The sequence below is a fragment of the Dipteris shenzhenensis genome, chromosome 16 (assembly GCF_047967505.1).
Source record: "Dipteris shenzhenensis isolate YYH24624 ecotype China chromosome 16, Dip_SZ_1.0, whole genome shotgun sequence".
In the NCBI taxonomy this organism is placed as follows: Eukaryota; Viridiplantae; Streptophyta; class Polypodiopsida; order Gleicheniales; family Dipteridaceae; genus Dipteris; species Dipteris shenzhenensis.
The window spans coordinates 11,266,495-11,283,774 of record NC_141611.1 but is presented as its reverse complement, the minus strand read 5'-3'; the positions used below and the strand labels follow the sequence as shown (position 1 = coordinate 11,283,774).

The 17,280-nt window shown below is 42.0% G+C and overlaps 1 protein-coding gene across 1 annotated transcript in view; it reads left to right on the top strand.

Annotated features, from left to right (window-relative positions):
• The window catches only part of LOC147892545 (ABC1 family protein), a 57,548-nt gene extending 44,158 nt beyond the window's left edge, over positions 1-13,390 (top strand). The window contains exons 13-19 of the mRNA XM_087387003.1: positions 2,094-2,169; positions 2,276-2,414; positions 2,508-2,665; positions 10,661-10,733; positions 10,826-11,020; positions 11,954-12,047; positions 12,232-13,390. Of these exons, the coding sequence (XP_087243129.1) occupies positions 2,094-2,169; positions 2,276-2,414; positions 2,508-2,665; positions 10,661-10,733; positions 10,826-11,020; positions 11,954-12,047; positions 12,232-13,118 (1,622 nt within the window). The 3' untranslated portion in view covers positions 13,119-13,390. The remainder of the gene's footprint in view (positions 1-2,093; positions 2,170-2,275; positions 2,415-2,507; positions 2,666-10,660; positions 10,734-10,825; positions 11,021-11,953; positions 12,048-12,231) is intronic.
• The last annotated feature ends 3,890 nt before the right edge of the window (positions 13,391-17,280 follow it).

Here is a 17,280-nt window from a genome sequence, read left to right as displayed (position 1 = left end):
AAACAGAACAAATCCTAAGAATTACCGCAATGTGGTCACATTTGAGGAATTGGCCACACTAATATTCCAACCATCTTTGGATCCATTTCAACCCCATCAAGAGTAATCATGAACCCCAAATTCTCCAATTTAACCATGCACAACACACTTTTCTTTCTATTAACAAATAGACTGGCTTTTCTCAAAGTATTGAACACTTTCTTTAAGTGCTTGCGATTCTCAACAATATTTTTTGCTGTAAATAAGAATATCGCCAATAAAGTGTACTACGAACTTTTTGATATACATATCTAGTAAGTCATTCATAAGCATAACAAACGTAGCTAGAGCTTTGGTAAGCCAAAACGGCATTACCAAGAACTCGTAATGTCCAAACTTGCTCTTGAAAATGGTTTTTTGCACATCCTCGGGCTCTAAACCAGATCTAATAATAACCACTCTTAAGATCTATCTTGTTGAAGATTATGGCTTCACGTAATGTGTCTAGCAAATCATCAATCCGAGCCATCTGATTACCGATTGGTGATATTGTTCAATCCTTTGTAATCAAAAGGTATCATCTTTTCTCTTTTTCAATATTACTGGTGAAGTGATAGGTGAGAGCTGGGCTGAATCTACCCTAGCTTGACGTTTTTTTCCAGTTGCCTTCACACCTAAGCTTCTTCAGTAAAGCTTAATCTATAGGGAGGCCTATTTATAGGTTCTACCCCACGATAAGTATGCTGCTCTAGATGTAACCCATAAGACAACTCATCCTTAAACAATTAGGAAACTCCTATGGGATTTGATCAGCTTAGTTGGCCAGTTCTCCATGTTGGGTGGCCGCAGTACTAGCCAATGCCTCCTTGATTGACTCTACTAATGCTGTACAAAGAAACAAAAACTCTTTCGGAGGTTTTCGAACCTCCATCATGGAGACCAACTGTCCTTGAGGTAAATCCTTTTCACCTATTGCACATTGTTCATTTTGTCATTTCCTATTAATGGCTGGATTCTTCTTAGAACGCTGTGCCATTCCTAGGGCTATATTTGCGTAAGCAAGCCTAGTCATTTCAAAGTCCAGCTTCTCCACATAGTCTTGCTCTAAACCCCTTGCTCCCATGCTTCAATAGAACTTCTATCGGCTAGTCTAATTGTATATCATAGCCAAATGGGCTGGTTTTCAATTTCAGCCTCGTCACAAGCTGGGAGTTAATTACATCGTGTGTTGATGTTGAGTCAAACAAAACAATGACATCATGGTTGGCTACTTGCCCTTTCATCTTAATTAACCGCGTTTTATTAAAGGCTGTATAACCCGTTGCTGTGGGCTTTGATAAGTTGTTATCAGGTGCACTATTTACTAGCTTAGCAATAGATACACACAAAAACATAGGTATTAGGATCTCGTAGCTACAGCTGCATCTAATTGGCTTTGGGACTCTCCATATTCTAAGACTACCATGTCAACCAGTTGATGCTCCTTATTACATGGACATTCCTTACCCTGATTAGGCTGAAAGCATCCAAAGCATAGGCCTTCTCTCCTCAACTTTTGTTTCTGTTCTGGATCACAGAGGATTTTGACCAAGCCCGTTCTTATAATGTATCAACACAATCAACTTTTTACGTTTATAAACGTTACCCAGGTCTCTCTGAGGATCTTCTATCACCGATCCATCCGAGGTCATGCCATATTCTTACTGGAGCATAACACGCGCGCGCGTGCGCACACAAAAAAACTAAATATATCAAAGGAATATAAGAATTTGTGCAATACGATGGGCCTAGATAGATTGAATGTGATTTTTATGACCTTGAATAATATTTCACTAAGCTTTGTGCAATGGCTTAGAGCAGCACAAGACTCATTTGCTTTTGTAGGATACCACTGATAGAGGAAAACTGATGCATTGTATTCAGGGACTGCACTCTGATTTGACGTAGTTTGATTCAAATTTAGTGGGTCCATGGCCATTATAGTGTTACGAGTTGCTTGGTCCTCGTACAGCTATTTGTGCTCATGTTCTCAACTGTTATGTAAGATGCATGTTTGTGTTGTGATCGCTCTTGTCTTTTGTTAATAAGTGCCAGCTATGGTTTTCATTATGCAGGTTTGTCGTCCATGCTTGGGGCCAATGTTATTTATTTAGAAATTATGAGGCCATTTGCAGAGGCAACTTTATGGAGGTGAGTCAGGTTGGAATGTGAAGCTTTTAAAATGTCAGGAGTGTCCTTATATTACACCAAATATTCGACCAAGAAAATATTGTAATATGGCATTTTCTTTTTGCAGTGAGCATGCCATCACATTTGGCCCTAGCTTGGATAGAAGTAACTGGATTTATGACAGCCCAGTACATTCTGAAGTAGAGAGCAAGCTACGCAATCTGCTATTGGAACTGGGTCAGCAGAGGAAAATTCTTGGCATTCAGGTATGTCTGCGCATGTTATATAGTTGATAAGGCCTTGTTGGTCTATAGGACTATGTGAAAGCATTGACTGGTTCTTGTGATTGTCAATTTCAGGTTTGTGCCTACAAAAACGGTCAAGTCATTGTAGATACTGCAGCTGGGTTCCTTGGAAAATATGATCCTCGTCCCGTTCAACATGACAGTTTGTTTCCTGTATTTTCGGCAACTAAAGGAGTCACAGCAGGACTCATACACTGGTTGGCAGATCAAGGGTAAGTCCGAGGTGACTTTTTCTGGGATCAACATTGCTTGGTTTCATCTACACTAGTAATGTGACTTGTTTTGAACTCTGGTTTGTGCTCTTTTGGGTACAAATGGCAATTTCAAATCAGTACCGAGTTGCTTTGTAGCTCCAACACAATCTGCATCTTCTACAGAAAAGGAATGAGCAATTATTGCTTTCCTGAATGAGCCTTTTGGAAGCGTTTGAAAAAGCTGGATATGAAGAATTGTCAGTTTTCAAATGGGCCCTTTGGAAGCCTTGTAAATGCTGTTTGAGTGAAATAAGAGAGACATGGTACACAAAATTACCCTGTGATTTCACATCTACTTCCTCATGAATTGGGGAATGTTTCTCCTTAACTCCCCGCAATCCTCTGATGGCTGTTGCTTGTGTCCTCAAGGTGAATATGTTAAGTTGCCTTTCCATTGTATTGTTGTCATGGCCCTTGCCCCTGCCTAACACGGATCTGTGAACTTGTCACGGTTTTGATGCCTTGAGACTAGGTCTGATGAGACACCCTTCTTTTGGCTTGGAGTCTGTGGCTTGGCTTCTTTAATGGCCTTCAGGCCAGGTTTCTGTATTATAATGTTACGTTCTGTCGATTGCATGCTCGATAGTTCAATGTTCCATGTGCTTAATGGACACCCGGGAACATAATGGAATAATATACACGTGAGTGGAATAATATACATGTGAGTATATTAAGTGGGGAAGCCAGAAATACCTATCCGAGCTCTATACATGAAGCTTAGCTTCACTCTACTTCATGCTGGCCTTTTGTAAGAAGATAGAGATTTTTAAGAAAACTGTACTGCATTAAGTTTAGCTTCACTCTACTTCATACTGGCCTTTTGTAAGAAGATAGAGATTTTTAAGAAAACTTTACTGCGTTCCCTGTTTATTGTGTAAGGCAGAGCTACATCTACTAACAACTACACGTTGGTAGAGTATCATCAAAAACATTCGTGGGTTGCATCAATTTTAGTTGGAATACGCAATCTCTTTGCTAATACTGTGGTAAAATCACTAATATGCATCACAACTGTCAATAATACGTTTATTCACTAATAGGTTACTAAGAACGAGTTACAATTGATATGGAAGATAGAGTTCGATGTTATATCTATGTTAGATGCACTTGGATTGGTATATCCAGCCTACTATAGGCATTTGCAATGATGAGCTTCAAGGCCCGTAGCCACTTTTGTGGTCCTTTTGGGATGTATGTTCTTGGTTGATCTTCATGTTGAGTAATACGACTACACCCACTAGCTATGTTTAGGTGGTTAAGTCATGCCACGTGTGTGTATGAGCGCCATGATATACTGGGCTCCCCTGTGTGCATATTCTACGTATACCTTTGTACTGATTGCTACCTGATTACTAGTTCAATACAAACTTCTTTTGTCGATTGCTTGGGTGGAGAGGGCTTGCTTTTGGCTGACCTGATGGTGTAGATATTGCTGTACATCGGGGACGTAGTCCTCATAAGCTTCCTCAGCAGAGGGGTTGCAGAAACATCTAGAGGCTCTAGAGATGTTTTACAGAGAGAGAGATCTGACTGTTAACCTTGGGAAGACCAAGGTTATGATCTTCAACACCTTGCGAGCAGTGTCCCGTCAACATAGCTTCACATACCATGACGAGCCGGTGGAGAGAGTGCAATCTTACACATATTTGGGGGTAGTGTTCATCGGGCCAGGTTTCACGATGATCCATGCAGGTAAGACACGACTCACACAAGGACAGGGTGCTCTAGCCCGACTAGAGAGACGATGCTTCCAAGCACACTTCCAAACCCCTCCGACGAAGGGTTGGATTTTTGACACACTGGTGAGACCGACTGCCATGTATGCAGCACCCTTCTAGGGGTGTGATATTTCAGTGACAGAGTGGAGGATATTCGAGAGGCTACAGGTGACTATGGGATCTAGGATGATTCAGAGTAAACCCTCAGTCCCCCACTAGATTATATAGGCAGAGTTTGCCATGACCCCTCTCCAAGTTGATGCCATCTTTCAGACAGTGACGTTCCTTCACAGAGTCTGGGCCTTACTCGAGTGGAGATTACCGAGGCTAGCATTAGAGTCCTCCAGGCGACTAGTAGAGAGCGGTGCTTATATGGCATGGTATGCACGGATATCCACGTGGTTTGGTAGCCACGGCATTCAGATGGACAAACTCCCCATGTTTTAGTACAGTCTGGATGCACCACCCAAGATGATCCCACGAGATGAGATCAACCGTATCATACAGTTGGACCTCCTCTAGCTCCATACATCTAGGGCTTGGGAGGGAGAGAAGTTCCCCACCAAGATCCAGTTCTACCATGACCACCTCCTGAGTAGAGCACGGTCTTGTCATTAGACCTCGGTATCTCGAGGATAAGAGAGTCTCACATGCACTGAGAGTTGCCATCGATCAGTTGCGAGTCTCATCACATCAGCTGCAAATTGAGGCAGGGAGAGCTGTAGGCATACCTAGAGAGCAAAGGACTTGCACACTATGCCAGATGGAGGAGATCGAGATGGAGGAGCACTTTCTATGTGTCTGCCTAGTCTATTATGAGATACGAGGACGATACCACTGTCTCTTTCAGGAGGGGCATGGTGGTCCACTTACACCGCTGATCCATTTTCACGATCAGGTTTGTGTTGGGCTCTACCTGATTGAGATGTGTCGACTGAGAGACACATTGATGCGACATATCAAAGAGCAGTAGAGACTAATGCCACATGTCACTGATATCGGCAGGTCACGTACCTTTGTTACAGACTTTTATGCATCTGAGTTAGTTGCCGCCAGTGAGGCTAAGGGAGAGGAGCTTGAGGAGATGAGAGCATCATGGATTAGCACTAGGAGAGTCCACCACGATGCTGCCAGACGAGGGCTACACACCAGAGTGCGCATGATCGAGGTTTGGTCTATCTCAGCCCTTCTTAAACGCAACCACCAGAGGCAAGGCATCATCCTTGTTGTAGACCACCGGATCCAGAGATGGAGGAGACCACACCCTCCCCCACACCGCGAGACAGCTCGATAGACACAGATACGAGAGCTCCTCACATCTCATCAGAGAGCCACTAGAGAGCTACTAGGTTACCTAGATATACGGAACTTGAGTATGTACTAGGAGTGCTAGCTCTGAGCACCTGACACCCCTCTGTTATTTAGCTTTCGCTACTCTAGCATTTTTAATAGTTTTAGCACTTTAGCTTTAGCTTTCAACAAGGGTCTTAGTGAATCCTTTGCTTCAGCCCTCAGTGGCTTGTATGAGTTACCTTTTGGCGTGTACTTTGTCTCATAGGCCCGCGAGCAACTCTTGCAGACATTAATCTCTCTCTCTCTCTCTCTCTCTCTCTCTCTCTCCCCCCCCGCTCATGCGCTCGCCTCTCCTCCGTACAACCCGTCCTACATTCCCATACAGCCCGTCATACATTCTCCATACAGTTCCTCCTAGCTTCTTCGTACAGTCGCGTAACTTCCCCATACAGCCTATACACTCCTCCATACCCTTTTCGTACATCCCGTACCAATATGTCTTACCAGCCCCGTACTTTCTCCATACATCTTCCGTACTATCCCCGTACATCTTCCATACTCCCCGTACTTTCTCGCAGCAAGCTCCTAGGGTCTTTAACCCTGAGTTGGGCTAAACCCCTAGCCTAGCTCGGGGTTTAGGTTCAGCTAGCGAGTTCTAAAGAAATAGCCAATATGGAATGGCCTACCCTCTCTTCCAAATCCCCATCAACTCCATCAACCTCAACTATCAGGACTTGGTACTCTATAGTTGCAGCCATGACACCCTCTCTGTATGCACACAATTACCATCAAGAAGGGTCCAAACGACCTATCATTGGACAACATGAACAGATTTATTATTTGTAGCAAGCAGTCAGAGGCTTGAGCTGGTAGAAGTAAAAGCCCGACTTCAAGTTCTAGAGGGACTTGGCAAGCAGGCAGTAATTGCTGAGGTTGTGAACTCATGTAAGAATTCTCCTCCTACTCCTCAACTAGTCTCTACAGTCAAAGATATGGTTCATATTGAAGTACAATCAATCAAGAAAGAAGTGTTTGAGGAGTTCGACACAAAGGCAAACAAGATTGATATCCAAGAAGAGATCAAAGAACATGAAGCTAGACGTGATAATGCATTGAAGATTAGAGTGGGGGGGCTCCTTGAAGGATGGCTCAAAGATGATGACTCTTTCAATGAGACTTTATCACATGTCAAAGTAACCATGCCTAATATTGAATGGAAGGTTGATGATGATAATGATAATGATGATGATGATGACGGGGCAACTAATATCCCGTCACTCCAAAGGACATGCTATTCTTACACTTAAGTCGCGAGATTTACGGATCAAGCTTCTTCGAGAATCTTACAAGTTGAAAGGGACCAAGATATGGATAGCTGAGGAACTTACACGAGCTCAATAAAGATAAGGCAACGGAATTAGCTAGAGTCTGGGCTGCTAGGAAGGATGGAAAATGGGCAGTTTATGGTGAAGGCATAGCACTAATCAAAGAGTTTAAATCCAAACCAAAAGACTCTCAGTCTTAAACTGATGTATGGCTGATTACTCTTTCGGACTATTATGTAGGTACTCTAAATAATTGGGGTTGCTTTTGGACTCCCTGGGAGCTGCCATGTGCCCTCCCTAAAGAAGATGTACTAGATGGTCTTTTGTTGTCCCATAGACCTGTTGGTTTCCCATGGACATTAATAATATTTCTTTCTTTCACCCGCTTAGCCCCTTCGCTCAGCCTCGCTACCCGCTCAGCCTTGCCACCCGCCTACCTTGCTAGCCCTTTGCCTAAGCTTGCTCTGCCTAGCCCTTCGCCTAAGCTTGCTCTGCCTACCACCCCCGCCAGTCCCACCTAACCCATCAACACAGATCCCGTCTAACCGCAACAGCCTCTCCTTCATCATCTAACTCCTAGCTGGGCTGAAACCCCTAGCCTAGTTGGGGGTTTAGCTTAGCAGGGGGTAGCATGAGACATGCTCGGTAAAGAATGGCCCAACCTCTCTTCCCCCTCCTCTTCTTCAAAAACCCCATCAACTCCTTCCAACAGCCACAGTTGCAGCTCGAACACCCTCTCCTTATGCACATATATATGAGAGAGGAGGTCTTTTCAGCCGCCCCATTATTGGATATCATGAACATATTTTGTTCTTACAAGAACAGGTGAGAGAGCTAAGGACACAACTGGCAAAAGCAGTAGCTAGAATCCAAGTTCTTGAAGGACTTGGTAAGCAAGAGGTAATTAATGAGGTTATAAAGTCTTGCAATGCTTCTCCACCTACCCCCCAATTAGTCTCCATGGTCAAGGATTTGGCTCAAACTAAAATGCAGACAGCGAAGCAAGAGGTAATTGAGTTTGGAGCAAAGGTAATTAAAGCTGATTTTCAAGAAGAGATTACGGAACATGAAATCAGGCAGGATAATGCATTAAAAATTGGGAGACTCCCAGATGGATGGTACAATGAGGAGGATTCACTCAATGATTCCTTAGCACATGTTAAAGCAGCCATGCCTAACATTGACTGGACAGCAGATGAGAATGACAAGCCTGAGGATGATGGTGAAGCTTCAGCAGTCCGTATTAACCATCTTAAAGGCCATGCTGTTATTACATTCAACTCACGAGATTTAAGACTCAAGATTCTACGACAACCCTACAAGCTCAAACGAACAATAGCTGAGGAACTTACAATACCTCAACTGAAGGAGAAAGCAACGGAATTAGCCAAGGTTAAGGCTGCCAAGAAGGATGGAAAGTGGGCAGTGTACCGCGGAGGAATAACACTCATTAAGGAATACAAATCAAAACCAAAAGACTCTCAGTCTTAAAATGATGTACAGGTGATTATATATATGTTCGATAGAATTTAGATACTCCAAATAATTTGAGTTGCTTTATGCACCCCTTGGGAGCTGCCATGGGCCCTCCCTATGTTGTTGCATTAGATGGTGGTTTTTTCTATTGTCCCATAGACCTCTGGTCTCCCGTGCACGTTAATAGACTCTCTCTCTCTCTCTCTCTCTCTCTCTCTCTCTCTCTCACACACACACACACACACACACACACACACTTTTTTTTTTTGGGGTGAAACCATTGTATTTATATCAAGAAAAAGTTTTTACAATGAGAACAGTCTAAAGAAAAGACTATTCTGAAAAATCAAAGGCAGTGGGAAAAGACCTCCAAAGATGATACATCCAAGTCATCATGATGACAAGCATCACACACACACACACTCATAGGCCCGCGAGGCCTCCCGAAGACGATAATACGTGTGTCACGTGTGTGTCTCTGTGTGCGCATGCGCAAATAATACGGAATTTGGGATATCCTATTGGCTGGCCTATAACCTTAAAGGAGGAAACCCATTAGCAACTCCAACAAAAGCTTAATTACTAGAAGCTCTCTACTTGGCGGTTGCATGTGTGTCTGCGCATTGTACAAGCTATCGTCATGGCATAGCTTCACTTGCTGCTTTTAGCATGGGACAAAAGAATGGATGCTTTCATGTCACAAGCAATGGAAAACCTTTGGAAACAAAAAGCCTCTCCACGTCTTGAAAGTTGAGGTTTTTTTTTTCCAAGAATGCATGGAGACCTTAACATTTTGAACATACACTATCATTTGCCCGGACAGCTACCACTTTTGCAGCGCACAAGGAACCATGGACAAAATGTCTGTCCAAAATGTGCACTAAGGTTCGTATGCATGCATTTGGTAAATGGGAGTCCACTTTCCGAGATTTTGTCAAGAGATCTTTCAAAGGGACCATCCCTAGCAGCCGTTTCTCTAGCAGTTTGATTACTGGTTGGCAAGTCATTTTGCAATAAATGTGTTGGTCGAGACGTCCACTTGATGTGATTGAAAGTATGGTATTGGAGAGTAGTAAGCTCTTTCCTTCACCCCTCGCCATAGCAGAGTCCCTGAAGGCATACTATCTTGCTTGCAAAGTTTTTAAATATGTGTAAGATATGATTCGTGTTGATGGTACTTTCATGTCCTTTTCTGCAGCCAATCAGCGTTATGCTTTGGAAATCCATTCCTGGCCTATTTGCACATGCTGCGAGACTTACTTCAGCCCTTCCTCCCCATTCCTCACCTTTAAATACAAAATCGGTTGGCGGATTGCAATCTTGCTGGATTGGAGACTAGTTGCCAAGCCTTTCCCATGATGAAACTGACAGCAACCACAGCTTATCAGTAATCGATTCCACCGCCGTGGATACAGCGTCATGCTAATCAGCTTTGGCGCTAAGATAAGCCTCTCAGATGGTGGACTTGATGCTGCCTACATTGCATATGGGAGAATGGTCTTCCCCCAAAACAAAAGGTTTTCATGTGGTGGTGTCTGTTGGGGGTCCTCTCAAGTGGGGACCATATTGATGAAACGCGGTTGCACCTGCATATTGCTTGTGTTGCTCTTCTCCCAGAGAGACTATGAGCCATCTCTTGCGGAACTGTTTGGCTACTAGGCATCTCCTTGCGACATTGTCGGCTGGACTCCGGATTCGATTCCCTTCGCATTGCTTCTCCAAGCACTCTTGGCTATTGGGGAGATTTCACTCCTCTCTCACTGACCATGCCCTTTGTTTTCGTGGGTTAGATTTACTGCATATCGGGACATTTGGCAAGGTAGAATAATTGTATATCCTCCCATGCCTACTTAGATACATGTGTTTTTTAAGGCATTCTTTGCATACATCCCTATATGATGCCTATCATATAGGTGACATTTCTCCGCATTTCTCAAAAGCATTTTTAGGATAATTTGGTCAATGTTTACTGTTTGGCAATTAGTTTTCTTTAATATCTTCAGTGTTGACTGTTTGGCAATTTGGTCAATGTTGACTGTCTGGCAATTAGTTTTCTTTAATATCTTCAGGATGGCTGTATTCTTTTATGATATTTTCATAATAACAGTTGTTCCTTTCTTTTTTGTGTTACTTTGTTTCAGAAAGTTGAGGCTGCATGAAAATGTAGCAAACCTTTGGCCTGAATTTTCTGTCAACGGGAAAGAAGCTTGTACAGTAAGCAAAATTGCAATCTTACTATGACGGGCCAGTTTTTAAAGTTTGGTTTATAGATGGAATATGGCATAATTACTGAATGGTTTATGCAGGTTGCAAATGTACTAAACCACACAGCGGGATTACACAATGCTTTAGCTGACAAATTAAGGGAGGATCCTTTTATGATGTGTAATTGGGATGAGACATTGCAAGAGATTGCTGCAGCAACACCAGATTGTCCACCAGGTTCCAAACAAATGTACCATGCTCTTACGTACGGCTGGCTCTGTGGAGGAATCATTGAGGTAGGCATCGGTCACTCCATTTACTGTACTAGATATTGCCATTTAAGAAATCTGATTTCTTTCGCGATGGCATAGTCTCCACTAGGTCATTATGTCATCTGAGAGATGCATTCAACACTTTCTATGATACCAAGGTTTGCATTGGTGATCTTGTTGTGTTACCTTGGGCTACAGTATGCACCACCTGCATACCCGCTGCGAGACAGTTGAGTTTTGTTTTTGTTTTTCTTGAGGTGTTGGGGGGGGGGGAGATGAAATGAAAGGTTCTATCAATGTCCTCTAGAGACCCGACAAGATCTATGGGAAAAACCAGAGACAATGCAAAGGATACTAACCTTGTGTTGTAGCTCTAAAAAGCTGCACCACTTAGATTATGAATTCAGTGAAACAACCATAGTATTTGTTTTTTTACTTCAAAATCTTTAATGATTCCTCTTCTGTGCTTCTAAATCTCCACAATCCCAATTGACTTGGGAGAAGTTCAAAAAGATTGTAGAGTAAGAGCCTGTTAGTTCTAGATGTTAAACATCATTCTAATGTGCTCGTAGTTGTCTTCTGTGCTTCCAAATCTCCCAATCCCAATTGACTTGGGAGATGTTCAAAAAGATTGTAGAGTAAGAGCTGTGAGTTCTAGATGGTAAACATCATTCTTAAGTGCTCACAGTTGCTTGAGGAAAAGATTATGATAATGATGTATTTTTTACATCCACTAAACACCAGATATAGGATCTATGGGACCAAAACAAACATACATATGTAGTTATTGACACGTAGTGTCTATGTGAAGATGCATTGTTTTGCTAGCTGCTATGTGTACTGGAAAAAAGGTTAATGCGGTTTTTAATCTCATCCAAACGCAGGTATATGGTTATTATAACATGTGCAGCTACTATTGAAACAGTAGCCTAATGTGTGTTTGGTTGATTGAAACAGAAAGCTTCAGGAAAGAAATTTCAAGAGCTGCTGGAGGAAGTTTTTGTCCACAACCTTGGCGTTGATGGGGAGTTTTACGTTGGTATCCCTCCTGGTGAGCATGGTCATAGTTTTGAATATTTTGTGGCATGTGTGCTGAACTCTGCGTGGCTGTTGAGTCCTATCATCGTCAGGTAGATGGAGCCAATGCGAATCCTTACCGATAGCATTGGGCTTGTTGTCTCATGAGTCACATTACATGTTTCTATTGTTTTGTCACTGATTAAGAGGTATTACAGGTGTGGAGACTCGCCTGGCTTCACTCACTCTCGACACAGAAGAGTTTGAGAAATTATCTCAGTTGGTGAATTCAAAAGGCCCTTTAGGAAATGGTCTTCGAGATGGGCAATCGAGTGTTGGAAGAATGGGTGCAATAGTTGATGGAAATAGTTTCATTGGTGGAGACTTTGTCTCTGCTATTGCTGCAACGCCTGTACTCTTTAATATGTTGTTTATTAGGAGAGCAGTAATACCAGCAGCTAATGGTCATTTCTCCGCTCGAGCATTAGCACGTTACTATGCAATGCTTGCAGCAAGTGGCCATGTTCCTGTACAGACTTCATCCAGTAAACCTCAACTTGGCAGTCATCTACATATTCCTGCATTAAGATCTCAGGATGTTAGCAAAAAAAGCAAGCAAAAAGGAAAGAGAATGAATGATAAGGAAGTGATGCCTCATGGAAGTGGGGCTTTCAATAAGGATTCAGAAATTACTCCTGGAGAGTGCAATGGGAGTGCCTCAGCTCAAAAGGTGATTTTTAAAAACCCCCAAATTCAACATGCATTTGTTGGTTCCGAGGAATACAATGATCTTGTTCAGCCAGGGCCATTTGGTTTAGGATTTCGTAGATATGAATCGAGAAGGTCTACAGATGGATCTCCACAGTTTTTTGCATTTGGACATTCTGGGATTGGGGGCTCTACGGCCTTCTGTTATCCAGAACACGATTTCGCCCTAGCTATTACACTGAATAAAATGTCACGAGGGGAAGTCACTGCTAAAATAATTAGATTTCTGTGTGCACAGCTGGAGTTGCCCTGCCCTGATGAGTATCTAGGACAAGGTGAGATGGGACCTGATATGAGATTGGATTTAAGAACTTTTGAACAGGAAGCTATGTCATAGTGGTTCAAAAGCCCATAATTTTGGGATTTTTGCCCACCAAACCCAAGGTGGAGAGAGATGTATTGTGTATTCACTGGTCATTGTTTGGATTCCCACTAAGGGGAAATCCCAATATTTTTGTAAAACGAGTAATGTCAATGCTATATATTAGATATCTTTGATAATATGGTTCTGTTTAGGCTCAGCTATTGTCTAATGGCTGAGCTTTGACAAAAGTTCTAGCACGTATACTTCATTTTACATTAAGAAGTGCCAGAAAAGGAAGCAAGGCTACTGGCACTCATTGTTCATCTGGTCCTTGTAGTGTTTTTTTTTGGACCTTTGTGCCATAGTGCAAGAAATTTTAAAGGACATCTTCCATCTAGAATGAGGTTTTGATTTTTCAGAGACAGATATCTGGACCTAAAAGTACGAGAGCCCAGTTTTTTCCTCACGCACATTCTAGGAAATTTTGGGTTTACGAACTTATTGAGCATGGTTTATGATCAGTAATCGAGTAGTGTTGAAGTTAAGTATCAATTGTAATAGGTGTACAAAGATGCTCGAGAAGTGTCTTACTGAGTTCATTTTTCTATTGTCTAGTTGTGGACATGGATGGATTGTAATTGTTGTTGGAAAACTGATATGATCTGGTACCAGGTTGGTGAACAGCACGGCACACTCGGATACCACATTTGTGGATTCGTCCACCCATTCCCCCAACTGTGCGAAGGATTAACTCTTTGCATGGGACTCTGATCTCAAAAGCCTCTCTTTGGTGCTACGCTCGACCTCAGTTAGAATGATGCAATCTAAGAAACAATGCCCAATCCATTAACCAAAGATCACGCCACTTGTTCCTTGATTACACACAGCTCTCAAGGAGCTTCAGCCCTTCTGAGACTATGGGAGTATACAACAGCACGTCGGCTACAACTATGAAGGGATAGTGTAAATCCGGTGTGCCTCTTAAGAGGGCTTCAGTGGTGCTCGGTCAACTTCGCAACCCATTGTGCTGCTCTAACTCCATGTATTAATTGCGGCTTAGCATACGTTACGTTGCTAAACTTCGTCTTGCCTCTGGACATAGGCTTGTAGCTACTTCATGTTGCTAAGGCTTTGTTCTTTGTTGGACGACAGGCTTGTGACATCTTGCACACTACAAGTATCATCTCGAAACTAGAGTACATGTCTATTTCCTCTCAATGGATTCCATTCATTGTGGATTACTAATCTTGGTTGTGCTTTTCTCATCAAAGGACCTTGGCTCTTTGATTAACTTGACTTGAGCGGGCGGTTTTAAAGTTGCCTTGACTTTCATACCCCCTTAGAACTTGCCTCCAGGATGTTGGCATTCTCACAGTCTTCTAGTGTTTTCATACACCAAAGCGAATAGCCTTCGCCAGTACCGCTCTTTCGGAAGTCTCGATCTGAATTTGACTCTACGTCACTGATCTTGGATCTGGTACTACAACCGGATTTGGTTCTTCACTACAGTGTAATCTCGGGGATACCTCGTTGTCTTGGGAGTCGGGGTCTCTAGGAAGACTTTGTCCGGCTGGTTACGAGCTTCCATGTCATCGAATCATATGACCAATAGGCTTTAGATTATTTATCATAAACAATGAAAAGATGCTTCTGGCTCCTTGAATGAACTTCTCGTGGACATGGGCCCAAGCATCAAAACTGAATGCTAGCAGACGTTTGATGATAGCCTTCTTCGGACTCTTTGATTTAACTACCTTCATTGTTGCAGCTTGGTTTAGAACATGAACAACCATTGATTGTCTTTGCCTAGAACAAAACTGAAGATTTTTTCCTCTCAACATGCTCAGTCCCATCCTCAACAATCATGTGCTGGGATGTCCTGGCCGTCATTAGTTGCCACTTGATCTTGATCTCCTTGTAATACCTATTGAATTTGATCATGTGAACTAGCTCCCTCTGTTTGCACAAAGCATCTTTAGCTTCTTTCTGGTCTCCCATTCTATTTTTGTCCTCCATTCCCTAGATTTGTCGAACGCATTAGATTTCTTGGACAGAGTATATATCTACGTCATCCAACTTAAGAACGTGCTTGGGTGTGTGACTTTATATGCATCGGCACACAAATGTCCAAGAGAACCAATTGCAATGGTTCTGTTGCTTGATTCATGGCCACCATTTTGAGAACGAATCTTGATGTTGCTCGACTCCTAGTAGACTTCGTAACTGCATAATACAAATGGGGAATCCCATCCACCATTTCAGATCTTCCCATGGCTTCTAAGATCAAATATTCAATAGGACCAAATCTCTCATGAGAGAACCTTGATGCATCTTTGTTGTCTTGCATCATCAATATGCATCATCAATACACTAATTTTGTAGAGGCCTTCGTCTACTTTGGCAATCTAGTTTGGGAGTGAACGAGGAGGATGTGTTTATCGAAGACCGCACTGATCATATTTCTTACAAGAGGGTTCAACGAGAGCAGATTCTTGCACAAATTTGGGACTTGCTCTTACTGAATATGTTTTTGTCACTCTTTTGCGAGGAAGGCCTTGTCTCTAAATCTACCATTTTTGTTCTCTCGAGCCTGTTCTTGTAGGAGCAATAGAACTAGCTCTTTGAGTGATACTGGTGTTGATCTCTATTGTGCACTCATGGTTGTCATGAAGCCCTTGTAGCCTTAAAAAAACATGTCTAGCAATAATCTAGGAATTTGAGATGCACCAATTGTGGTGAGTTGGTCTTTGACTACTTTTACCTTTTTGATGTTGTACTCTTGCACCAACTTTCCCTTGTCCATCTTCATGTTGTAATGATTGATCTTGAGGTCAAGTACTAGGGCTTCTTTATTCACCTCAAAACATCTCCTTCAGTACATCACATGCCTTTGTTGGCTATCTATATGACAGTTTGGCCAGCTGTATGTGTGGAAGGAAAACATCCATTGTAGTGTCAATGATGGTTGTTCGAGCCTATGCATCCTACATGATGCTTGTGGGGAATGTGTTGGGGTTGCATTGCATCAGAATGGTCATGTAGTGGCCTATGAGAGCAGGAGACTCCGAGATGCAGAGAGATATCTCGGAATCTATGAGAAAGAGTTGCTGGTTGTAATTCATGCCATCCATACATGGAAGCATTATCTTTTGGGAGTAAATTTTACTGTTAAAGCAGATCACCAAAGTCTGAGATACTTTCTGCTGACTCAGACAAAGCTCTTCGAGAAGCATATGAAATGGGCAAATATGCTGTCAATGTACCATTTTCAAATTGTCCATACTATAGGAGTTCGGAACAGAGTGGCAGATGCCTTGTCCTGAATCATGTGGTATGTTGATTAGTTGTCTTAATAAAATTTATTTACTGGGAACCTATAATGATGACATTACCTACATAGATAAATATAAGCACAATGTCCTTGTGTTTTTCTAGTTAGAGTGGTGATGGTGATGATTTCGTATTGTAACTTATTGATATATTCTAGCATGCCATTCTGTTGGTGCATGCTTTTATTTCTCATTCCTTGACCATATAGAATCTTGGTCCTGTCATGTATAGTTTTCTATCAAGATATCCGTTGAAGAATGCATTTTCAACATCCATTCGACATCGCAACGAATTGTACTGTGGTACCAAAGGAAAAAATATTCACACCATTGTTATGTTTTAAAATGGCACAACCATTTCTTCAAAGTTTATTCCATATCCTATGCATAAGATTTTTAATTCAATTGGTGATATATCCAAGATCTCATTTTGACGATAAAGACCTATTTGCATCCTAATAAGTTTATTTTCCTTTAATAAATCTTTCAATGTCAATGTCTAAATTTTCACTAGTTCATGGTTCTTGCCATTTGCAATCCTTTAAATGCCAAAAAATCATCGATTTGTGAATGTTTATGTAAAACACAAATTGATTCTAAGTGTCCACCTTTTTATTTTTTGTGTTTTGATAATATTTGATCCCATGGCTTGAGTTCTGTGATTTCTTAACTTGCACTTTGTTTAATTTCTTAAACCTTTGATTTCCTATCCTTGCAATTGTCATGGTGCTTGAATTGAGCTAGTACGATGATTGCTTAAATTACAAAAAAAAGTCTTGGATTTCTTACTATTGTGACAAAATTTATATCTATCTTGTTACCAAGCTCCTCTAGATTATGATGACAATTTAGGAACCCAAATAATT